Source organism: Chelonia mydas, chromosome 8 (assembly GCF_015237465.2).
Source record: "Chelonia mydas isolate rCheMyd1 chromosome 8, rCheMyd1.pri.v2, whole genome shotgun sequence".
NCBI classification, from domain to species: domain Eukaryota; kingdom Metazoa; phylum Chordata; order Testudines; family Cheloniidae; genus Chelonia; species Chelonia mydas.
The window spans coordinates 23,072,023-23,097,942 of NC_057854.1; the positions used below are offsets into that span (position 1 = coordinate 23,072,023).

Here is a 25,920-nt window from a genome sequence, read left to right on the forward strand (position 1 = left end):
AGTTGTTTGAAGAGTTTACTATATGTTTACAAGGGTGATTGACAATGAAAGAAATATCTTTATTTCCTTTTGCCTTCACAGTGCTGTCAACAAATACCAAAAGAACTGTGAGGAACAGATTCTGACATTTATAAGAATTAAAAAGAAAAACAAAACAAAAACACACCAGATCAAAGACTACTTATTTAGCAAAAATGTCAGCATGTTCAAGCTCTCAATAAAGCAATAGCCCTTAATATCTGCTGGTAATGTTAATCAAACCCTCAGCAGTAATTTATCTTTGATCACAGAGTATTAACCAACTTTTAACAGTAAATAACTTTATATGAAGCGTTTTGGGCAGTGGCTAGAACAGAGAGATCAAGCTGTGTTTGGGGAGTAGTCAAAGCCATTATCGCAAAACATTATAGAAAACTAAATAAGGAATGTCTATGTTAGCTCCAAAGCATAAAGATCTCAATTAGTGAACTCACTGTAGTCTTCCTAATCACTTGCTAATCACTGGAACGCTTTCCCCCATATACACCTGCTACATATTAAGATTCATAAGTGTTAAGAAAAAAATAGCTTTTGAATTTTCTCATCTAATTTTGCAACCCACTTCTATCTTTTAAAAAATTACCAGTGAATTTTTAAAAATGTCCTGTAACATCCATTAAGCTTTAAAAACTCACCCAGCTTTTTGTGCAGCTATGTAAGTGACATGATCAGGTTTACAGTTACATTACAGTTGTCTGAGCTTTCCTACTTTAGCTACTTCCAGAGGTGGCATGTTTTTATTAAAAACAAAAGGAAATTCACACACAATATTAGGTGTGGCTAAAATGTACACTAGCCAGGAAATTAAAGTGGAACTCCTGCCAGCATTCAGAGGCATTGTTCTCCCAAAACAAGAGGCAACATTGGGCTTTTTAGCCCATCTATTCTGAGAAACCTCTATATGCTTCTTTCAGAGCTTTGTTTTGGGGCTCATCTATGCACAGGACATAAAGAACAAAATTGAGAGAATCCAGGGAAAGGACATGTGTAGAGAAAAGTGACCATGAAGGAAAGAAAGAAATTGCAGAGCGTACTCTCCAATTCAGAATTCAAATTGCATAAGCAGCGTGATCAGATGCCTAAGAAATGTATTGGTCACATCACATCACAAGCGGTTATTTCACCACATGCCCTCAGTCCCGCTGCATCATTTCTAATTGCTCCTTAGACTGCTTCCCTGATTCACTTCTTGCTTGCTTGTATGCTGCCACATCTTACACTTGGAATAGTTCTTCACTTCCCAAGCAGTGAGTAGCACCTCCCTGATCCTTTACAATTCCTTTTTTGCAAAGCCTTCCTGCATAGGTTTCCTAAACCATGGAAATACCATTTGTTAATTCATCCTGTGTATCACTTTTGCCAAGAGTACTTTTCTGTTGTGTCCCAGGAAGCACTGTCGACAGCTATAGCTTCTATACACAGATACTTGACCAAGGGATTACTCTGTGCAAGGTGGGGGCAGAAGCTCACTGGCTCCTTTTAGGAGAAATACACTATGAGAACGCAGACAGTATTAACAAATAAGTAGTCAGATACAGGTCTTTTGTTTATTGGACAATCTTCATCAAGCTAGCAGTGGAAATGGTCACTAAAGAGTGACTGCAGACTGTCAAACACAAGACTTCATATGACCTGTTCTAGAGAGGTTACGAAAAAACACATGGATTCCACAGTCAGAAATGCCCTAGTACCAAAATATTCCCTGCATGTTTAAGAGGTTCTTTACAGTCTGCTGAATGGCCGACTATAACAGTCATTAAGATACGCTAAAACCTTGTAGAAAAAAGTTCCATATAAATACACAAACAGAATAAAAAAAGAGTGAACTAAATTCTCTAAGTTGCTAAACTAATTTCTGTAAGGCATTACCTCTTCAGTTTTGTTAGGATTTGTAACTTAAAAAAAATTTAAAAAATGAAACAGATTTTAAACTTTCCTAGCCTGTTCTGCTAAGGACATGGTCATCTTACTGTGTGACACAAAATTACAGAATGCAATATTTTTAAGGAGACCCTCATCGTTAAAACAAATGTTAGCAGACAGGTTATTTTTGAGAGAGATTTGCCCTCCACCCCCCAACACATCCCTTAAAAACTAAATTCTCTAAAAATATAACTTAAACAGCACTGTCTAACGTGATATTTAAAAAAAAAACAAAACAGCATTTGCCACAGTTCAGAGTAAAAGCATATTGCACATTATCTATACTGCTGTCCTGAGAACCTTTAAAAAAGAATACTGGCTTTCAGCAACTACAGAATGGTGGTTGCATATCAAGTGAGTGTTCTACACCCAAGTAGAAGTCTCCATGTTACTTGTAACCATCTACATTACCATACAAATCCTACATAGAATTTTTAACCAAACACAGGAAGTTCCAGCTCAAAATGATTTTAAAAACATAACCCTTTGGATACATGGTAGCAGGTATTCTCATTTCAGTTAAATTACTAGTACCCTTAACCCAGTTTTGCTAGAATGCTCCAAGATGGAATTTAAAGACCAAAGTTCTGTACAGCCTAACATTGCAGTCTTAGAATAAAGGCATAACCATTCCTAATTTCCATGGTAGAATTAACTGGTTCCCCTTCTCCACCTCCTCTTCATTAGTACAAGTTCTTCAGTCCTAAACTTCACTTTGACCACAATACATTAATCCCCAAAAATACTAAACTGAAGGCAGTGAACCCCTTCAGTGTATATATAAGAATTTTCTTCCAAGGGGTTTTCTTCAAGTAACATTAGATCCCTGATGTAGCTTGTAAACAATTTTACTAAACAAATTATATCCAGTCACATAAGGCAGCAGCATCTTAAAAATCCTAGAGGTGATTTAAGATTGAGGTTTTTTTACATGAAGGCAGAGAGGTTTTGTTCAGTGGCACAGCACCCAAATCCAAGAGGACTTTTAAGGCAAAGAGGATTTGATGGTCATCTGAGTTGCTTTCACTCCAGATCAAGGAAAGGAAAAACAACATTTTACAGAGAGATTTTGCACAGACTGGGATTGTTCATCCAGATAGCATCAAGAAGCTTCTATATCATCATTTTTAATGGTAGTTTCCAGTGGAATAAACTGTCAGAGAGACCTTTGGATAGACGCCACTTTCAACAATAACCTCCCACAAGAATGTTATTTGAGAAGTCCCTCCAGGCATTCCTGCTCAAAATAACCCTTTAAAATCACAAGTGTTAGCATTTGTGATTAACTGGAGCCTGCTGTACAGAAGACTAAGCTAGTAAGCCCCACAGGGTGTAACTTCTTACACAAGATGCTTTTCAAAGTGACAACCTAAAGTGATGTATGTTATTGCATTTCTGTTTCTCTCAGTCTTATTAAAAGACAACACCCCAATCCTTGCAGGAATGGCACCTACATTAAAAAGGGTCTCAAGAGCAAACGTCTTCGGAATCAACTAGTTGTAAAGATTCTGTTCCTTTGTGTTCCTGTTCCTTTCGCTGCAGATATACATTTGGGTCTCATCCCATGGGGCCCTTTGTTCAGACTTTACTCACGTCACCATTTTTCTAGACAGTCATCTGTCAAAACACCTGGCTGTGTAGGAGTGATGTCCACTGAAATAGCTGCTGCCATAGGCCATGGAGATGCAGTGTCTAGGTTCTGTTGTTATAGCTACCTGCATCGTGATAGGTCCTTGGATGGGCAGAGTTTGCACAGAAGGTTGAAGGCTGGCCTGCAGAGCAGAGTAAGAATGCAGTGAGGTGCTAGCACTCTCAGAGAGTAGGCTGCTGGGCCTGTGGGCCTGCAAGGAGTCACGGTAAGCAGAGCACAAATCCTGCACTGGAGACTGGAACTGTGAAAGGGTAGTTGAGTGCTGGGCTAGTGGGGGATAACTGGATTGCTGAAACAGGACCTGAGTTGTGGTTTGGTGGTTCACACTTCCCACTACTTGCTGCTGCAAGGTTACTTGTTTTTTCAGTTTGCTGGCTTCTTTGACATCGTTCTCATAATATCTAGAGAAAACAAAAATTAAAGCACAGCGTTGTCAAGCAAATGCAAGCTATCAGAATGGGTGTAAATATCTGAGGAGTTTCTACAAATTGATTTTCAATATTCCCCTTGCCAGCCTGTTCCTACACGGTCAGTACAAAGTTTTCCCATTGACCCTAATGGGCATAGGATTTGGGTGCTTATTAGCCTGCAGAGGTCAGAGATAAAAAGAACTTCCTGTGCTCACTAATGTTCATATTTCCCCTGTCGGCACTTTGACTAGACTTGCCATTTCTATCTACTAACGACCATTCTGCACCATTAAAACATTCAGTGGGCATTTTGGTACATTTGGTCTATGGCGTGAAGAGATCTTTTAAAACGTGCAGCTGTATTGTGTATCAAGACCCCATAAATGCAGAGTACCAATAAGGGAATCCTTTTCAGTCTCTGCTAGCAGGACTTGCCTGCGTCCACATAGATCATGACAGCGGCCCAGCCTATCACAACAGGACAAGCAACCTCCTCTCCTAGGGGTAGTGAGTGAGTGAGTGAGAGAGACAGAGAAAGTGAATAGTTCTGGAATGTCTTTGCTGGAAGGGGAATATTGCTATCACTTTACAGCAATACTTCATACACTAAAAAGTGTTATAACCTCGCAAAGGATGGATAGCTACTTACACAGAAGCTATAACGGAAGTCAAATTTTGTGCAGTCTACCCACCCAGTTGCATGAATTGATTACCATTCTGGTTGATTCAATGGATTCATGTGCTACCACCGCACCAATATTTAGAAAGATTGCCCCAATCCGCAATTTTGCTGATATGCGTTGAGATGTACTAATCTCATGTGATCTTAATTACTGCTACGCTAAATGCCATTTGGAGTCTTTTCATCTCTACTTTTTTGGAGAGTAATAGAAAGTCTATTAAGAGTTTGAGGAATAGGTTACTTTGGTCCAGCAGTCTTACATTAGCATCATTTCGATACACTGGGCAAGATGCTCCCAGGAATAACACGTTACCAGCTGGAGCTGTGTGGTCCAGGAGGGAGAAATCTGCATACAGATGCGTGAGGCGCACACACAAGCAGCAGCAATCAGAGATGGTCGAAAGTTGAGGAAAGCATAATCTAAAGAAATTTTAAAAATAATATTACGCTTTGACCGATCACCATTCACTCTGAGTTCCATTCACTCTGTGCACATGCAGCAAGGTGGACCAAGTTAAACCTATAGGCCAAATGCCCACAGAGGTGAACAGTTAAGTCTTCATATTTGATACACAGGCCGAAGAGTGGCATTTTGTGCCCAGCAAAAGCCTCCACAAATCAGGATGGAATATTTCAAACTATGACCCTGCTGTGGGCGTCTATCCCCTGCAAGCCATTCGGATCTGTTCCATTTCATGCAAGTTGAATGCATTTTCTGACTCCTAATCAAGTTTCTAGGAAGGGTCTCAACTAAAACAAGGTTGGGCACTTAAACTTTAACCCAATTTTTCAAGAATCAAAAATATATCTTAGTTCAAATCTTGCTGCAGCCAAGACAGTGAGCCCCTTTGGCTTTTTAGCAGCTCTCCAAAACATCTCACCCTCAGGAAGCAAGTTAAAATCCACAACCCCCATTTCTAGTGACTCTCACTAGGGGCATCACAGAAAAGTTCTAGGGCTGGGCATTTCCAACCTGCTTTAGATGCTTGCAAAGAGGGCCATAAGGACTCTTCTGGGGAAGAACCCTTCCCCTAGAAGTGCCTTTGATAATATGCACCATTTGCAGTCTGTAGCAATATGGAGGAAAGATATTGCTCTTTGCAGGTATTTTTATTGCACCTACATTGTGCCAGTTTTAAAAGCCTTTGTCTGCTATGGATTTTTGCCATTAGCCCACTGGAAGACTACTCAAGGGTAAATCTCTACACATCCCACCTCTCACAGTTGGACTGAGAGATTACCTTGCACTGAGAAATCAAGGAAGTAGTAAGCATATTTCTCCATGAAAGCTTTGACTTTGGTCAGCGAGGTGATGGGCCAGCCATTGTGAAGGTCCTTCTCACCAACAGAAGCGAAGAGGTAGTAGTCAATGTAGTGTGCTGGAGTCGGCAGGCAGAGGTTCCAGTTGAAGTTTTCCAAGAGTAGCAGTTCCATCTTGAGCAGGTCTTTTTTGTTTAGCACCACGTTCACGTTGCACATGTAAGCCAAGTTATTTAACTGCTCCAGCTTTGGAACGCGATCCTCCTTTTCTTCAAATTTGCCTAAAAAAAAAAAAAATTAAAAAATTAAAGATGGATTTCAAAATTGACTCAAAAACAAACAAACTCAGCCCTAGGTCACCAAGATTCAAAGGATCCTTGCACTAGTTGTTCATTAGTAAGCATGTAGAATTCACAGATCCATCATGCAGCATGGGGAATCTGCTCTTCTAGTGGGGCTAGCTGGAGTTTTGTGGACTTAAACCCCAAACTGATCAGGTGGTGTATATGCAAACTGCCAGGGTCTGTGCAAACACTGTATTTGGTCTATCTGTGCAGGACAAAGGTGTGCAGCTCTGGTGCACTGGTGAACTGTGAGCTCCAGAAGTATTTACTGGGGCAAGGGAAGAAGGCAGGAAGTGAGGTCTGATGACGTCTTGCCATGATCTGAATATAAGGTATATTTCAATATAAGCTTCCTTGTCTTTAAGAGCAACTCTAATATGCCAAATACCAACACTAGATACATGCAAGTCAAGGAGGCCCATACAACTTAGGACAATAGCAAACTTTATAGTGATGGGTACACGCTTGCACTATTATGAAGTTGTGTCACCAATGTTGTCTTTCCTTAAAGACTTAGTGAAACTGACCCAGCCAAAGGTATTGGAATCCTAAACGAATCGCCCAAAGGATAAGCCCACCTCCCCATGAGGACTCATATCACATTCAAAGGTTTAGGAACAGAGTCAGACCAAAAAATACATATATATAAAAATTTAAAAAGTGAAGTTAATTTGCAATTAAGTAATATTTTCCGTGCAAGGATCTCAAAAGGAGCTTGTTTCCATATAGCACAGAACATTTATAAGATTATTCTATGTGGTATTAATATAAATTTATAAAATAAAAAATTGCACAGATTTTTAATTAGCGCATGTGCCAGTAAAATACCTAGCATGATAGGACCCAAAACCCTTGGTGGGTCCTATTGGTGCTACTTCGATTGTCGCAGATAAATAATCCCAGTGCTTTAAAAAGCAGCACAAAATTCCTCCCCCCCCAAATCCATCCAAATAAATCCAAGCCAATTTTAAGCATGTTTTTAGAACAGTGCAGACCACCACTGGCCTTTGTTTACCCTTGCTGATGTTATTCCATATTCAGCTTACCCAGTGCGGAGTCTTGTCATCAGCAATGGGTAGTTTTTGCAGTGCAGCTCAGGCTCAGATGGTCGTAAATGTGTAAATACAACCCCCCCACACCTAAAATCAGTCACCATAAAGAAGTTTGTAAAAAGAAGAGCCTATAAAGTATAATGCAAAATAAGAGGATACAAAGTGCAATGAGAAATGGGAAAGAACAAGACCTGTATTTGTTCTATCTTCCCTCTGCTAAATCTGTACATTTTTGTTCTAGTATTCAATCAGCTATCAGTAGCTGAAGGAGTACACATCAACCCCACGATCACGAACGCCTTAGGATATGGTTAGACAAGAGATTTAAAATTTGGTCCAGAGATCAAATATCAGCAAGACCCACAACTCCGTTCTTCCTTTGGATACACAAAGGCAGCTCCCTGCAGCACAAGTGCAGATAAATTAAGAAAACACTAAGAGACTTCTCTGGAAGTATAAAGACACCAAAGGCCTTTTTGTTAAAACCGAAAAACAAACAAGTGGTCTAAACAACTTGTTCCTGAGTTTAACCATCCATCTACTTTTCTCTGATTTAGAATTTGCTTTCTGCCTTAAAACTAAGTAACCCCATCTTTGCAGCCATCTTGAATTAGATTGACTGCATCTACTTAACAATAATTTATCTATTGAACATTTGTTCAGGATCTTATAGAAGCAGATGTTGGAATTCATTAGCATTTTTATACATAGCAGAAAGCTTGGTGGCACATCTTGGGAGATGCAAATGCATTCTGTAGGAAAACTGTATTTCAATATGAAAAGAGAATCTGCTCCTATTTCAAGAGTTTTATACTGCACGGGGTTTCAGAAGTGAACAGAAATCCAAGATAAGCATGTATCTAAGCAAAGCAATATGCTAAACTATGAACTGTGACATTTAACTTTTCAGGTAATAGAAATACATACTAGAAAAAACAAGCCATTTCTATAGCAAGTTATCTTTTGGGGGAAAAAACTGTTTTGAACTTAAGCATTTGCTATTTAAATATAGAGAGAACAGGGCAGTAGCTACAGTGCTAACTCAAAATGTAACTGCTTTAAATAATAGTCTAATTTAAAATGTGTACTCTTAATGATTGGTTATATAATGGAGTCCACATAAAAACTGTAACCTATTAAAAATACACACTTCACTTGTCTATTGACAAATGCCTTTCTGGTAATGTTGGGGTTTTAGCCACCACTAACATCAATTTATTCAATTTCTTTGTTTAAAAACTCAGATTCTCCCAGATTTCTCATGGAAAGCGACAGGAAAACACCTCAATTTCTGAGCATGCTACAGTATATAGACAGACTGATCAGGAAAATCATGTTACTGTCAAGTAAAAACTTGCTTCAAGAAATCAACTAACACACGCACTTAACCCATTCTTTTCATGAATGATGTGCTGAAGATGAGTGCCTGTATATCATTTTAGCCAGAATTTCAGCTCTTTCTAGTGCAAATAGTCCCTCCAGTTTTCTTCTCCAGCAGCATTGACACTCCATGGGTCTCTAACCCAGTAGGTACCAAAGTATTCTTAGTCCCTTCTACAATGCTGGCCACCTAAATGAGAGAAGCTCAATACTCCAACTGCTATGTTAGGTCAAATTACAAGCTTAAAGACAAGAGCATAACACCCTCCCTCAACCTCGGTCATATGCCTTGCAAGGCACCCTCGTCATGGTAACGATTCAATAGATCCTAGCAGAACTAAAAAGGGAGCAACGAAGAGATTAACACCACCAATTTCACTGGAACGGGCAAGTGGACACTTTTAAAATTACAAATATTCAGAAAGCTTTAAACAACTGCTCGAAACAGAAGAATCCTGCCGTGATACCAAGACTATCAACACCACTACCCATATGCCCCTGTGTTTTTTTGTTTTTTTAATATGCACACACAATACGTTGGGTTGCGTGTGGGGGGCGGGGGGGAAGGAATACACCTTAAAAAGTATAAATTGCTTCAGCGGTACTTTTGAAGTTGTGTTGCCTAGTGATTAGAACAAAAACTTGCATCACCAAAGTCTCACTGACAACAAGCCCTGAATTACTAATGCCAATTTAATTTACTTATTTTAAAAAGAAAAATCCACACCCTTTCAGGCTTTCATAGGGGCTAAAGAAGTTTTTAAAAACCCTGTCATTTCCCTTTTACACACCAACTTTTAAGGTATGTTTTCACTTCAGAGTTACCTCTGGCTCTCACTCATGTTTTATCCTTAATTCCCCTACCATTCAAAACACAAATCCCCCTCTCTCGCATTTCAGCCAGGGCTGATGGCTCATCTTGGGGTATAGCCTAAAGCTTGGGCAACAGCCAGGACACAAAACTCAGGTATTGCTTTGCAGAGTGGCTGCTCACATACCCAGGCTGTGCTAACCCAGGTACCAACGATCCCAATTAACTCTGCAGTGGAGAAATGTCCTAAAATAATTTACCATAAAGGTTAGTCACTGCCAGATTTAGGTCTGGTTCACACTTGGAAATCTGAATCAATTGAAAAGATTTAAATCAGAAGTTTGCACCAATATAATTAGATCAATTTTAAATAGATTCTGTTACACTGATGAAAATTTTCCCAACATATATAGAGAAGCCCTAAATCACTCAGATGGATGCATTCTCTCTTTCAATATGGAACAAGTCAGCTGCGATTAAAGTGAATTCCCTTCGACATCCTGCACCAGAAGTATTATTTTTCAACACTCAAACTGTTTTTTATCAAAGTCTAAACCTTTTTTAATTATACGCATTCGTTGCAATGTTCTACTGTGTTAAGGCTGCCATCGGAAAGGCCTACTTTCCATCCTTCACAACTGCCCTGTGGGGAAAAAAGTCTTTATCTGAAGCTAGACATGGAAGGTCTGGATCCCAGAAACAAGCTGGCAAGTTGAAGCTTATACCATGTACTTAGGCTTTTCCTTCCAATGGAGAGTTCCCGTGCTTCTAGCATTCTTGTATTTGTTTACATACCTATCCATGGGGGAAAATTTTTAAATACAGTATGTTTTCAAACTCATAGGGCGTAAAACAGATACACACAGAGAAAGGGTTCTTTGCACATAGCCCTATACTATATTTAATACGTAGCACTTGCTAAGGAAGTCAGAAGAGACTCCCAATGCAGAGCCAAATTGTTCCTCTAAACATCCTATCAATCTGGTGGATAAATACTACCTTCTTGGTTGAATGGAAACATACTTCAATAACTATATGGCCTGCAGCGGTATGAGGCCTACAATAAAATTGGAGAGGTGCTCTGGGCAAGTGGATTAAGAAATGCTACAGAGTTTCTGACCTTTGTTCTGCCATTCCAAACATTGCTTGTCTCTGTCCAACCCAGCTCTGCGGAATCTAGCTGCACATCAAGTCTCTATAGCCACCCACATTTAGCATTTTTCTTTAAGTTTCTATCTTTGCTACCCAAGTGGTAGCAATGCTGGAGGACCAGGGTAGTCAACACACTGATGTTTTAACCAATAGCCTCCATTGCGATAGTATTTCAGCACTCGCAGTCTTCATCCTTTCAGACACCCCTGTTGTGACAGGGAAGTGCTACTATACCCATTTACAGATGAGGAATGGAGGCACAGAGAAATTAAGACGTGGCCTACACTTAACAGTTAGATTGACATAACTACATTGCTCAGGGTTGTGAAAAGAAATTGGGCCCTGAGTGCCATTATTAGGGCGACCTAATCCCTGGCGCAGGTGCAGTAGCGCCTCTCAGAGAAGTAGATGAACTGCATTGATAGGAACAACCCTTCTGTTGACGTAGGAAGGGTCTACACCAGTGGTGGGCAACCTGCGGCCCGTCAGGGTAATCCACTGGTGGGCTGCGAGACAGTTTGTTTACATTGACTGTCCACAGGCTCAGCCGCCCACAGCTCCCAGTGGCCACGGTTTGCCGTTCCCGGCCAATGGGAGCTGCGGGAAGCAGTGTGGGCCGCAGGTTGCCCACCACTGGCCTACACCCTGCCACTCCTGTGGCACCGCTGCCTTGTCATAGCTGTGCGGTAGCAGAACAGACATGGCCTAAAGGTCACACACGAAGTCCGGTAGAGCAGGGACTTAACGAATGTCTCGCAAATGCTACGCTAGCACCCGAGCCACTGGCCTTTCTTCTTTTAACAAGACTACCTTTCCTCTTGAGTCTACAAAAGCGCTGTCTGCCACCCCTTTGCTATCACCCTTTGGAAATGTGATAAAAAGCATGAGTGCAGATATAACCAAAACCGTCATTTATTCATCAGTTCCTTTTCCCTCCACAGTGGTGACCTCCGTCTGCAGATATCAGTTTTTGATTTCCATCCTTTGTGCTGAGGGCCAGAGAACATCACCTCCACATCAGCCTGAAAAGACAATACTTCTCCACTTCACTCCGCTACACGAATAGCTGGAGTGGGAAAAGACCCAGATATTTAAAATCCATTTACAGATTTAGAACAAAACAGGATTAATGAAACGTTAGGATTCAGACTCATGACAGCTGGAGAGCGTGGGAGTACAAAGTTAAAAGAAAAGCAGAGGCCAAGGAGAGTGAACATTAAGGTAGGACAGAAAACCAATCAACAAAAGTTTTGAATCAGAATTGTCAGTACAGGAAAATAGCAAAAAGCTCAAGGTATTCACCTGAGGAAACAGCTAAAATAAAACTTTGTTATATGTTCAGTATTTTGTGAGTATAATAACTGAAGAGATACAGCTTATTCCCCTACTGTTTCCATTTGAATTTTGATTTTAGGTTTTTCACACACACACACACGTGCACGCACACGCGCACACGTGCACACGCGCAAAGGGAAAAAAAATTGGGACATGCAAGCTTATCAAGAAATGAGTCTATTGTAGTGAGACCTGCTTTCACTTCAGAACAGACGACAAGATTCAGAGGCCAAAATCTCCAACAGGTAACTAAAATTAGACTCCTAAATCCACCTTAGGCACCTGGATAAGTTGCTTATTTTTAAAGATGTCTAGCACGCGGAAGTTCCTCTCTTTGTTCAGGATTGTCTCAAAGACAAATGCACACATTTTACAACCGAGTTCTCTCCCCACCCTCAAAAGTGAGCTCTGAGTTACCTGGCAAAGATCTAATGACATGCACTTATTTAATGTGCCAAACTGCAATGCAATAGGTAATCACTCAAGTATCCATAAAACATGGACTGTTCAATAGCTGTACTCAGATTCAAAACTCTTTGAACACCTACAAATATATTAGCTTGTGTTTTAATCAGCATTAAGGCCTGCTCTACTGTAGGAAGAGGTGAGTGAGCTAGCCATTTAAAAAAAAAAAAAAAAAAAAAAAAAAAGCCTTTTCCCTAGCGTAGGCATCCCTAAAGGGCTTTTCAGTCATATCAAACTAACTTTATGAAGCTAACCTTAACCATAAAGGAAGCCATATCTTTCCTTGTTGACCCATTAAGACAGGACCATACTGACTTTCACATAAAGTGAGGCTTCAGAGCCAAGACTAGAACACAATAGCCCCACACCCCAGTTCTTTGCTTTCAGTAGCCCCTAATTTATACCACCCCTCTGTAAATCATTTAAAGGCCATTTATTCTGACAGTTTGAAAGCGGCTCAGTGGAAGGCCTGCAGTCAAGTGTGGAGAAACATGATCTGGGGAACTCAGCAGCTAAAGAAGATCGATATTCAGAAAGAAAACTTCTTTGGATGCATCCGATGAAGTGAGCTGTAGCTCACGAAAGCTTATGCTCAAATAAATTTGTTAGTCTCTAAGGTGCCACAAGTACTCCTTTTATTTTTGCGAATACAGACTAACACGGCTGCTACTCTGAAACCTGTTCTTTGGATATGTTATTTGAAAGCTAAAATGCACATGCTACAAGAGAGAAGACACACAAAGCCCTCAGGCAGCTCCAACTTTGCCCTGCTTTTCCAGAATTTCTTTTTCTTCCTGTCTGGCAGGGCCTCATTAAGATCAGGTCATTGAAAGGTTAGGAAAAGTATACAGTAACCAAGTAATTAACATAAATAAATTCCTATGGGATTAGGAGAGAGTATACATTTTCACAGAGCCAGGATGGCTGTGCTGTACTCAACTTCTTTAGGCTACATTTACCACTGTACGGGACTGTGGCTTTCCCCAGAATTAGTCACCTACTTCTCAAAAAAGTAGTTATAAAGCGCATTGCCACTCGAAAAGCAGTGTGTACAGGTCTCCATTCACTTTCCTGAAAGGAAGCCGTGTCACACATATTTGATTCCCAGTATGTGACCAATCAACAGATAATGGAATAACGAGAGGGTTAGTCTGGTGCGAAGTTAAGAATGCAGTAATTAATGCCTGCTGCACTGCAAAATTTTAAACATAGTTCAAAGGCAGCAATAAACAGATTCACTAAAAAGAGTGTCTCTCCAGATTATTTGTTTGCTACAAATTCAAACCAACTGCTTTGATGTTTGGTTACATATGAGTGACACGCAGGTTATCATTCCTTTTTGCTTCCGCAGTGATCAGTGTTACTACACACCCGTAGAATCTTCCCGTCAATCCATTTTTCAGACTAACAGGTAGAGCCTTTAAACACCAGAGCTGTATGCTAAACAAATTTAATTGTTATTGTTAAGTCTAATATTAAAAGTAAAAAAATAAAAATCAGTAAGATCTTGCTGTTCAAGGTGATGTTTTCCTTTGTTCATCTTGGTCATTCATTAGCAGATTAAAAAGGTGACATGACAATTTTTAATTCTACTCCTTAGGTATAAAAAAATTCTACTCCTTTAGGTATAAAAAAAACAAAAACAAAAAACCTTGTCTAACTTTCAGAAAATGACAACATCCTCCATATTTTTGAGCTTCTTCAGGTATTGCCACAGAGCAGTACAGGCGAGTCGCATCTTACGCGGGGGTTAGGTTCTAAAGTCATGCATAAGGTGAAAGTTGCATATAGTCAAGTTTACCCTTGCAAATCCCTTAAATCGCCCATAAAGTACAGTACAGTAAACTGTACATGGTTTTGTGTATACTGTACAACCCTGTACAGCAGGGGTCAGCAACCTGTGGCATGTGTGCCAAAGGCACACAAGCGAGCTGATTTTTGGCGGCTCTCTGCTGCCAGCCGGGGTCCTGGCCCCACTCAGCCCACTGCCAGCCTGGATGAACAGAACCCCGGGCCAACAGCGGGCTGGGCGGGCAGGCGACCGGGACCCCTGGCTGGCAGGGGCCAGCGGACAGAAACCCAGACCAGCAGCAGGCTAAGCGGCTCAGCCCGCTGGCCCCTGCCAGCCAGAGGTCCTGGCCGCTGGCCCAGCTCAACCCACTGCTGGCCTGGATGAACGGAACCCAGGGCCAGCAGCGGGCTGAGCAGCGCCAGCGGCCAGGACCGCTCAGCCCGCTGCCAGTCTGGGGTTCCGGCTGCCGGCCCCTGTAATTGTAAAATGTATTATTGGCACGCCAAACCTTAAGTTAAGGTAGACTTGGCAAGCCACTTCTCAGAAGGTTGCCGACCCCTGCACTAGAATCCACTCAACGCAGCAAGATGCTCACGCTATGGTTATGTCTACACTACCCGCCGGATCAGCGGGCAGCGATCAATCCAGCGGGGATCGATTTATCGCGTCTAGTCTAGACACGATAAATCGACCCGAGCGCTCACCCATTGACTCCTGTACTCCACCGCCGCGAGAGGCACATGGGAACTGAGACCGACTGAGGGAACAGCAGATTCACGTCTCCTATCTCACGCTCACTCCAGCAAATACTCACCAGCAACCACACATCAAAAAACACGAACCCAGGAACCTATCCTTGCAACAAAGCCAGTTGCCAACTGTGCCCACATATCTATTCAAGGGACACCATCATAGGACCTAATCACATCAGCCACATCATCAGTGGCTCGTGCACCTGCACATCTACCAATGTGATATATGCCATCATGTGCCAGCAATGCCCCTCTGCCATGTACACTGGCCAAACTGGACAGTCTCTACGCAAAAGAATAAATGGACACAAATCAGACGTCAAGAATTATAACATCCAAAAACCAGTCAGAGAACACTTCAACCTCCCTGGACACTCAATTACAGACCTAAAAGTCGCAATCCTTCAACAAAAAAACTCTTCAAAAACAGACTCCAATGAGAAACTGCAAAGGAATTAATTTGCAAACTGGACACCATTAAATTAGGCTTGAATAAAGACTGGGAGCGGATGAATCCTTACACAAACTAAAAACTATTTCCCCATGCTAATTTTTCCCCTATTGTTACTCACACCTTCTTGTCCACTGTTTGAAATGGGCCATCCTGATTATCACTACAAAAGGTTTTTTTCTCCTGCTGATAACAGCCCACCCTAATTGATGAGTCTCATTAGAGTTGGTATGGCAACACCCATGTTTTCATGGGGTGTGTGTGTGTGTGTGTGTGTGTGTGTGTGTCTCTCTCTCTCTCTCTATATATATATATATATATCTCCCAACTGTATTTTCCACGGCCTGCATCCAATGAAGTGGGTTTTAGCCCATGAAAGCTTATGCCCTAATAAATTTGTTAGTCTCTAAGGTGCCACAAGTACTCCTTGTTCTTTTTTCAAAGATTCAAGAGTGAATTAGGGCACAGAGAACGTGCATTAGCCTCTCACTTTCAGAGATAATTTTGAATCAGTTTTTAAAGTTCCCCCTCTGGACTTTATGACTCACCTAAAGCTATCCTAGCACTTGGCACAGAAATTTCAGAAGAGTTCATTGGCAGATCTCTGTAAGAACCTCTGTGTTCTTGTGAAACTAAGGACTAGCTAAATTAACAATCAGTTCCATAAATTCTAAATCACTCCTTCTTTCCACTCAATCACAGATGTCTTCAAAAGCTTTTTGCAGTTTGGAAAACAATCCATGACTATACAACCTGGAAAGTATCAAGAAAACAAAGTTCTGTCCTGTTTGGCTTTAATCAAGATGATTTATTACATGCTTTAAATTTAAACAATGACAGCTAAGTTCAGTTGTGGTGTTCAAATTTTGACTGTTTTGAATGCTCTCAGAACTACTTTTCACTTTTGCTCCTTAGCAAGTTTCTAAGTTGGATGTTAAATACAAATTATCAACCAGAAGAAATCTATGACCTACAATATGGACTTTAGCTGGAGGAGTTGAAACAACATTCTAAACAAAGCAGCCCTTCAAATTGTCACATTGCAGGTAGATAACATCGCAGGAAGTTGAAATCAAGGCAGAAGTCCTATGGCAAACAATATTCTGTAATATTAAGTTACTTGAGATACTTTCCAATACAACATCCCAGCGATTGTATCAAGTTATATATGGACATGTTTTCTCTGACCCTAATTCCAGCCTGACCCATCAACGTTGCTTCTCAATTCATTGAGCACACGGTGCAATTTACTTCCACTCTGCACTTTAAATTACTTGAATTTGAAAACAGGAAGAGTCACTACATCAGATTTATTAGCTCACAACCAGGGTGAAAAGTCATTAAAAAAAAAAAAATCAATTTATATTGTAAGTCGCTATTTCTAACTTTTTTCCCCCCTCTCACAGCCTTAATCGTCAAAGTAGATGTTTTGTGCTTGTTCCTTTAGTTTCATAGTAGGACCACAAGCTCAAAATACAACTTTTATAGGTAAACAGCCTGTGCTAGATTTGCAACCAACACCACTTTCTTACACATTCTATACCTACAAATCAAGAAAGCTGAAAGTGTTTCAACCAGGCTATACTCCATCAGTATGAAGTCACTTAGGCCTGGTCTAAGCTAGGAAATTAGGTCTGTATAACTATGTCACTTGGTATGAAAATCCACACCCCTGAATGACACAATTAAACCGACCTAACCCCCTAGTGTAAACAGCACTGGGTCGATGGGAGAATTCTCCCATCGACCTAGCTACCACCTCTCGGAGAGGTGGATTACCTGTGGTGACAGGAGAAGTCCTGCCATTGGTGTAGATAATATCTGCACTGAAGTGCTGCAGCATTTTAAGCATAGATAAGTCCTTAGATGCTTTTGAAAATCCCACTCTGAGGTGCCTAAATATTTTCCTAGAATCCTGATTTTAGGCTATTTTTTCAACAGCTGGCCTATGCATAAAGAGTTCCAATTCCTTTGTTAATGCATTGAAAAACCTAAACATCTCATCATTAAACACTGAAGCAGTTTTGTTTTCAAGTGATGCCTCTTAAGAAAAGAATAATCAAAAATACGTTGGCCTCTGATGCTGCAAACACTTATGCACATGCTTAACTTTAAGCACATGAGCTAGAACTATTGAATTCAATGGAACTACTTGCGTGAGCAAAGTTACATACCTGCTTAAGTGTGTGCAGGATCTGGGCTTTAAATTTTCAATATTTTGTTCTTTGCCTATAGCAGTTTTGTACAATACAAATAAGATGTCCTCCCAGTAGCGTTCTTCTTAAGAAGCAGCAGGTGTAACTAAATTTTAATCTAAAGTTACAATAGCAAAAGTTGTAAATTAGGTGTATAAAGCCACAACCTGATTAAATCAGATTTAAATCACTCCACTCTGGTCATAATCAAGCGGTCTTCCCAGTGTGAAAAACTTGCTTTCTTTAAAAAGAAATATGTTCAGCGAGTTAGAGTGAAAGCCTGAAACAGTGTTGCCAAGAGGAACAGATTTAAGTCAAAGAGAAAAGAACATTTCATTAGCTCATCTGTCTGCCAGAAAGGATTAAAACTGTCTACCCACACTGGCTTTTAACTAGGAAAAAAAGATAAAGGTTTAAAAGGGGCACCACAGCTGCCAAAAGGTACCCGAAGCAAACGTTGCTATGCGATCCTAGCTATAGTGCGCAGCTCAGAGTGTTTACCAGGGAGCTTGCGGGGGAGAGAAGGAAGGACTTCCTGGGGTTTTGCACAGTGACGAAAATAAAAGAGGACATACAATTAGTTTTATTAGAGTTTCAGAGTCCAACAGAGGAGTGGGGTAAAAAGGAATATTGACGGTCAGTTTGAAGAGTCATTAAAATGCAAGTGCTTTTCACCCCATAAATACCCAATTGAATCAAACCAAGTGGGGGATACACAGATCAAGCACATCCAGCCAGGACTGAAGGAAACACACATTCAATGCTACAAAGTGGTATGCAGTTGAATACTGACAGACTACATTTTTCTTCACTCCTTGACCCACTAGATGACAATACACATCTGAGTGAAAGTTTTCCCAACTAGTTTGTGTTATGGCAAGATAGAGGCACTAGCCGCTCACAATGAGATCTCTAGTTGGTGTAAGATAACTGGCTCAAGTAAAGCTAGGTCTGCACTGACAACTGAACTACTAAACTTCTGTCTTTCAGAGGTATTTCCCTTCCCCTCTGCCCCCAAAGGAAAAAAAAAAAAAGAAAAGTTTTGCCATGACAAGTGCTAAAGCGAACAGCAACGGAAACACTGCTCGCTGGGGGTAGAAGATTTGGTTGGCAGGAGAGCCGACAAACAGCGGCTACAATGATTAAAGTGACTTTTAGCGGCATGGCTGTGGCAACACAGCCATGTTGCAGAAAGCTGTGTAGTGTAGACATAGCCTTAACGTTCCCTCCTCTTCCCCCCGCCGGCCCCACTAGCTTCTCATCTTCCTGCTGCATCTTCCCATAACCTAGATGGAGAGCTCTTTGGGACAGGGATTCTTTCCTGTCTCTCTGTACCGCATATACCACAATGGGTCCCTATTCCTTGTCTGGTGCCCCTAGGTGCTAGTGAAATACAAATAAGACAATTTAGCCCTGTGTAGGGACAGAGCTTCTCCTTTTATGGTTTATAAATATGCACTGACTTAGAAAGGGGAGTGAGAAATCACATCTGGCTCATTTTTGCTATAAGAAATTAAATGTGTTTTATCATGTGCTTCTTGCTAACCCATCCTTTTAAGTGAAGATACTTCCATGCCATTAATATGCAGTATTTCCAGCTCACATTTTTATCTTGAATCTCAAATTTGGTATCTTTCTTAAAGCCCCAAGCTCCTGGAGTCAGGTGAAAACATTACAAAGTCTGTTTCTCTTTTCTTTTAAAATGACTGTTGAAAAAAAAATCTTAAAAAGTTGAGCCCTAGAGGTTCAAAAAACAGAAAGCATATAAAAAGAAGCCAAAGTGTGTGTGTGTGGGCAGGGGGGGGGGGGGGGGGGGGGGGGGGGGGGCGGAAGAGAGACAGAGGGAGGGGTCAAATTTCAAATTTTTTAAGCCAATCTTAGGATGTTTGGGGGCTTGACTTATGATTTTTGAATGCCTGAAACTGGCAGTAGCCCCATCAGATACAAGCCTCCAACTTATTGGGGTCTGCAGAAATCAGGGCAGGCAAGAGCTCTTACCCCCTGTGAGATGTCCTTCCTCTTAGCTATATCCATAAATCCACCAATTGTTTTCATCTTTCTTCAAATGCCTAGTGGGCCAGCATGTACCTTCTTCTAATTTCAGTAATCAGTTCCAGGCACCTGGTGTTGATTATAAACACAGAAGAGCTCTTCAGGCTCACATACATAGATGAGGGTCATGTAGTCTACCAGTTTTCTAATTCATTTTCTGGAGGTGTGACCCCACACAGTCACCTCAGATCCAATCACTGCTGGTTTTAAGACTGTCAGTGTGTTGTTCCTGAAAAATCATTCAACTTCCTGCATGTCCTTTTGGCATTTTGGGGTGTGGAGGTGTTAAGTGATAAATTAGAGGCAATGCAGAAGCCACTCCACCCCACCCCCCATCTCCTGAGGATGTGTCATCTTGGGGAAAAAATAGGAATGACAGTTGAAACATGACACAGAAATTTGATTTTGGGAGAGGAGGTGGGATTAATATTTGGAATTTATCAAAGTGCTCTAGGTTCCCTTTATCACACTAATACCTACCTCATAGATAGCACTTTTCATTTGATCTCAATTCTTTGCACATTAGGTCAGCGTCATCCCCATTTTAAAGATGGGGAAATGGAGGCACGGAGGGGAAGTGGTTTGCCCAAGGTCACACAGTGAGCCAATGGCAGAGCTGAAAATACAACCCACTTCTCTGGAGTCCTGCTCCCGTGCTCTATCCACTAGGCCAGTTGTTTCCTGACCTGGGATAGGAGGAGGGGGGATACAGCATAACTTTAAAATGGAAAAACACACACACTTGGGGCAGTTTGTGCCTCACTCGTAAAATATTAAAATTTATTCAAGTTGTTAGCAAACAGGTACATGACAAGCAACACTCATTAAGGAAGAGTAATATTGTCAGCCCAACCGCTCCTCCTTCAGGGCTCTTCCTTCTCCCCACACTACGCCATAATGCAGTCAGCCAGGGAACCAGGAGTGGCCAGCACCAGTTACAAGTCACCCACCTGCTGTCGCCCAGCCCCGAATAAGAGCAGTAGTAACATAGTCTGTTAATGACTTGGGGAGGAAAGGGTGTGCACAAAGACAGCCTGGTGGTGAAAAAAGCTGAAGCGTGTAGAGGGTTGAGGAAGAACAGACTATCAGGAGTGTGACAAAGAACTGTGTAGAGAAAGGAGAGGGATTGGGAACAGAGAAACAAGGAAGTGAGCAAAAACACTGAACAGATGGTGGTGAAAGGAAGGCTGAATCAACAGTAGCATGTTTATGAAAAACACTTTGAGAGCTACATAAGACTTGGCAGCGATGGAAAGCTGGCCCCCAATACGGATGCCCAGTTAAGTGAGGCTAATTCAAAATAAGCCTCAGGTGTCTCTGCATCTCTCTCTGAAGGAGAAAGTCTCACTCCTGGGAAGGATTTTAAAGCCTGGCAGTTGTAGGGTAAGCTTCAGTAAAGTAAGGGCAACCAGGTTGTACTTACCCCAGAAAGGAGCATTTGGTATTACCAAGGCATTTAGTCAGCATTTTCCAGCTGGGCAGTAAAGCTAAATTCTCATAAGAATGGAATGTTTAGGGGGAGATAAATTGAAGACAGGGGACAGCGCCAGGCATGGAGGACACCAAATGAACTTCACTTACCTGTGTTTATCAAAAACTCTGCCGTTCTAGGCCTATAACAAGCTGGATGACCTATTGTCAACACAAACTGTTTCCCACTTAAGAAGGTAGCTAGGGATTCTCCTCACACAAGTCACTGACATGCAGAAGACATCTGGGGAAAACTATTTTCTGGACACATTGCAAGGCCTAGAACTCTCCAACCCCGTGGCCAAAGAGACGCTTTGTCTTCTCTGACCAAAGGTGTTGGCGGGAGAATGGGTTTGGTTCCCCCCCTGAGAGATTAGCATGCCATAGTTATCTCACTGTAAAATCTGAAGTGAAGACAAGGCACCTGCAGTTTATACTGTGGGGTAGGTAGGCTATTACTCCCCCCACCACCAGTCAGTGACCTCGCCTAGTTTATTTCATGGCAAGTCTACCGGTGCCTTGCCTCCACTGTGTTTTACAGCAGGACAGTCAACACAAAAGTTAGTCAACCTGTAGTGAACACACAACTTTTTTTGGTCGGTGAAGACATAGCCGGAGTGGTAGAGTTAGGAGTTGTCTATATGGGAAAGTTATACCAGTTACCATAACGTAGCCATATAACAGTCTTATCTACCAGCATAAAAGGAAAGGGAAACAAAAACAAAAACACACACACACCAACCCCACACCAACCGACAAGCTAAAATCAAAAAGCTACAACTTATAGAAGAGGGAGAAATTAAATTTACAGTGAAGTCTTATGTGCCATCCTACCTAACTTAATTTCTAACACTGACCAGGAAACAATTTACTGCGCTTCTGTTATTTATATTGCACTAGCACATACATATGCCAATCAAGAACTGGGTCCTCATTGTGATAGGCACTGTACAAACAGATGATACCCACCCGAAAAGAATTACTGTAAGTGAATGGAAAACCCACCACACTGAACTTGTTAGAAGCCAAACAGACATACTGCCTGCCCATGTGTCAATGAAGCAGTTTTGCCAACTAGACTGAATAGGGCCTGTGGAAGCTTTTCTTTAGCTCACTAACAACATATGTCAGGTGCCCGGAAAAGCGAGCCTCACTGGCTTAGAGCACACTCATAAGCAATGCTCTTTCTCAGCCTTTCAGTCAGAAAGCAGCTCTTTCTCTCCCACCCACCCCTCCTTCTAGTCTCAACAAAGGAGTCTGCAAATGCATCTTCTCTCAGACAGCTGAGACTTGCATTGCTCTAGCTTTTGGAAGGCAGCCCACAATCCTCCTTGCTGAAAGCAAGCAGCTGAGCTGCCCCCATCAAGGCACAGGGCACTTACACATTCATGCTCGTTGGTTGCTGTGCTGTCACTAATGACTTTCTCCAACTGTGCATAGCAAGGGCGTCACAAAGCAGAACCCACTGGATGAGTTGGAAGCCGCTCTACATGCTCAGCAGGAGAACAGGGTGGGGAGAGATTGTCCATACCGGACCACAGCTCAGATAGTGTTAATGTGTTCTTCTTTTGCTCCAGTTCCCTCTATTTTTTCTAGTGCTAACTCAGCTCTTGGGAAGCACACTGGAGGATTAAGAAGTTGGGTAAACTCTGTAATATGGTAACACTCTGTTAAAATGAGAGATTTGATTACTATAATCCTGTATAATGTCTTCTTAAACAAAAGCTCACTGTTGTAATGATTGTTTTGTTTCTGATATTTACATGGCAAGAATCTGTGAACCTGTTAATACTTCCTAAATAAACAGTAATAAAAAAAAAGAAAAGAAGAAGTTTGGTAAAAACCCTCTGAGAAATTAGAATGTTCTGGAAGCAACATGGCACTGAAAATAGTGAAGCAGCCAACAACAGATTGCTCATGGAGTTTGGCTAAAAAAACCAACTACCTTGCAATGAAAGCAGAACCCTCAAGGGGGGAAAGAGGGGCAATAACTAAAAATTGTGAAAAGAAAAGGAGTACTTGTGGCACCTTGGAGATGGCACCTGTAGCTCACGAAAGCTTATGCTCAAATAAATTGGTTAGTCTCCAAGGTGCCACAAGTACTCCTTTTCTTTTTGCAAATACAGACTAACACGGCTGTTACTCTGAAACCTAAAAATTGTGAGAGCGTTCAAAGCTGTCCTGTGTTAACTCATGGAAGGAGAGCTGTTGCCTAAAGCCAGCTGTTGAGGGTTAGCTCTTCAGGGAAGAAAGGAGAGCAGGATTTTATACTGATAAAAGCAGAGTTCTCTTTAGGGGTAGTCTAAACACAAAAAGTGGTACTGCTTTAACTCTACAGGTATAGTGGAAGCTGTGCATTGTCCTTCCCCCTAAGTGCACAGGTGGTTATACCAGTATAGCACCTTTATGGCAGAATAACTGTGTCCACACTATGGGTTGTGCTGGTATAATTTATTTTAATTCCTAATCAAAATAGTTATATTGGTATAGAATTCAGCATTTGTAAACCAGGCCTTAGTATATTACTGGACGATAGGTTTTAAGTTATGGTGTGGCTTTGCAGAGTTTTAACCAGTTGTTTCCTTTACTGCAGTCAAGACTACGTACGCAATTTAGAGATAGGGTTCCCTCTGCCTCAGAGAAATTTTACAGAGAAAAATCTCCCAGTCTTGTACTCTTTTCCCAGAATAAGGACCACAGCAATGCTGTCTGAATGGGCACCCAAACAGCCTGATTCAGGAATCAAATGCCTTTCATCTCCATAAATTGATAACTCTGGGATGTGTGTCAATCTCTGTAGCCTTCCTGAACTAGGGTATTTAACTGCTTCTGAAAGCCATTTTCAAGCAACAGATTCCCTGTGAACCACTACTGAAGCAGTCTCAAATCACACTTTCTAAAACCACTGTGAAGGTTTTGTCCCAGCCGCATGAACATTCGTTCATTTTCAATGCCGACTCAAGGGGAACAGCAACAATCCATGTTATTAGCGTGCACAGGACTTTAATATTAATCCCCTCAAAACTGCAGAAACCTCCTCCACCCCTCCCACTCTGCACGCATTTGAAGTGGCAAGCAGGTTACAACAACTCAATGATTTTTCAAGGGACACACACGCCTTGGTTACAATGATTTCAAATTCCAATATGATTTGGCTGGCCAGCACAAGTGGACCCAGATTGTTCTGGAACTGCAAGATCCTTCCCATTTGTCAAACATTTTGTAACTAGTAAGTTACTTTACCTGCCAATAAACACAAAGATGTAGGCAAGTGTACATGGGCTTCAGTTTTTTTAAAAAATGCACCTGTGACGTTCCCCTCTGGTGTTACCTAGACCAGTGATCTGCTAGGCCACTCCAATCCTTGACTCTGGGAGCCAGCCTTACCCTGCTCTGCTGTGAGAGCCCCCACTCCTGGGCTGTTCACGCACAGCCTCTGGAAGGTAAGCTGCTCAATGCATCCTGAGCCTTCCGAAGACACCCAACATGACAAACTCTGCATCGGATACCACACAATCATTTTATAAAGATGAAGATGGGGGTATAGGGTGTTCTTTCGAGGTACAGAGCGTCACAGCACCACAAAGTGCTTTTCACTAAAGCTGGTAGGGATTTTTTTTTTTTTTTTTTTTTAATTTCTTCACAAAATGTGAAAGAAAAAAAAATATCAAAAATGTTCAGGTTTTTAAATCAACAACAGTACCCCTTCTGGGTTTCTGTTTATGTCAGCCTAAGAACTTAGTCAAAACTAGACACTTCCCACAGAATGTCCATTTTGATGAAAAAACAAAAACAACAAAAACAAAAAAACCAAATAAAAAACCACATTTCAAATGAAAAAAAGTTTTTATCAGCTCTACTTTTCACAGGTTTCGGATTAAATTCTCTTTGCTTCATGTAGTAATTTATACTCACTTGTTTTGAAACTATCACAACAAATGTTTTGCCACATGGACTGAAAAATCATCTTTTCATTGTTTTTAAAAGATTCTCTGTTCTCTGCTGAAAAGCTATACAGCTTCTTACAGAAATGCTCTGTAGGAAGTTATAATAAAGACTGCCACACTTGCAGAAACAAGCCAAGGGAACAGTTTTCTTTCCTCCTTGCTACAGTGGTAGAAGCTTGTACCTACAGTTGTACCTATACAGATATTCAGAGAAACCACACTTACAGGGTGGTTCAGTAGATCAAAGTTTCTTGAGAGAACTCTCTCAAGCTGATGCTTCTCAGGGCTTGTCTACAGAGGAAAGTTTACTGGCATATCTCCCCATGTGGACACTCATTGAGGAATAAGAGTACCCTTTTCCTGGTTTAGCTGGTGCTACTTTGACAATGATACAATATAAACCAGGAAAAAAACAACCCACTTATTCTAGAAGAACAGAATATCCAGATGGGGAGTTATGCCAGTATAATTATATGGGTATATTTCTCATTGTATGCAAACTTAAGACTTCAGCCATTTAAGGCCTCATCTACATGCAGATTTTGTTCTACTCTATCTATTTTGGTAAAACTTGTGGTGTAGAAACAGTTATAAAGGTGACGCACAGGAATAAGCTATTATGGTGCAACCATGCTGACACTGGGAAGGGGCGGGGGGCAGGGAAGGTTTGTACTACTTTCCAGAGGCAGATTAGGATGTTACTGGGCCTTCCCACCCCTTCTGCCTGCGGTCATCCTGCGCTCCAGCTGGGGAGCAG

The 25,920-nt window shown here is 41.4% G+C and overlaps 1 protein-coding gene across 7 annotated transcripts in view; it reads right to left on the bottom strand.

Moving 5' to 3' along the window:
- Nucleotides 1-368: 368 nt before the first annotated feature.
- CCNJL (cyclin J like) overlaps nucleotides 369-25,920 on the bottom strand; it is a 50,740-nt gene continuing 25,188 nt past the window's right edge. For all 7 annotated transcript variants that reach the window (XM_043552734.1, XM_043552736.1, XM_043552735.1 and 4 more), the window contains 3 exons: nucleotides 5,947-6,246; nucleotides 4,966-5,125; nucleotides 369-4,014 (listed from right to left, as the gene is read on the bottom strand). In XM_043552734.1, coding sequence (XP_043408669.1) covers nucleotides 3,576-4,014; nucleotides 4,966-5,125; nucleotides 5,947-6,246 — 899 coding nt within the window. In that variant the 3' untranslated portion in view covers nucleotides 369-3,575. The remainder of the gene's footprint in view (nucleotides 4,015-4,965; nucleotides 5,126-5,946; nucleotides 6,247-25,920) is intronic.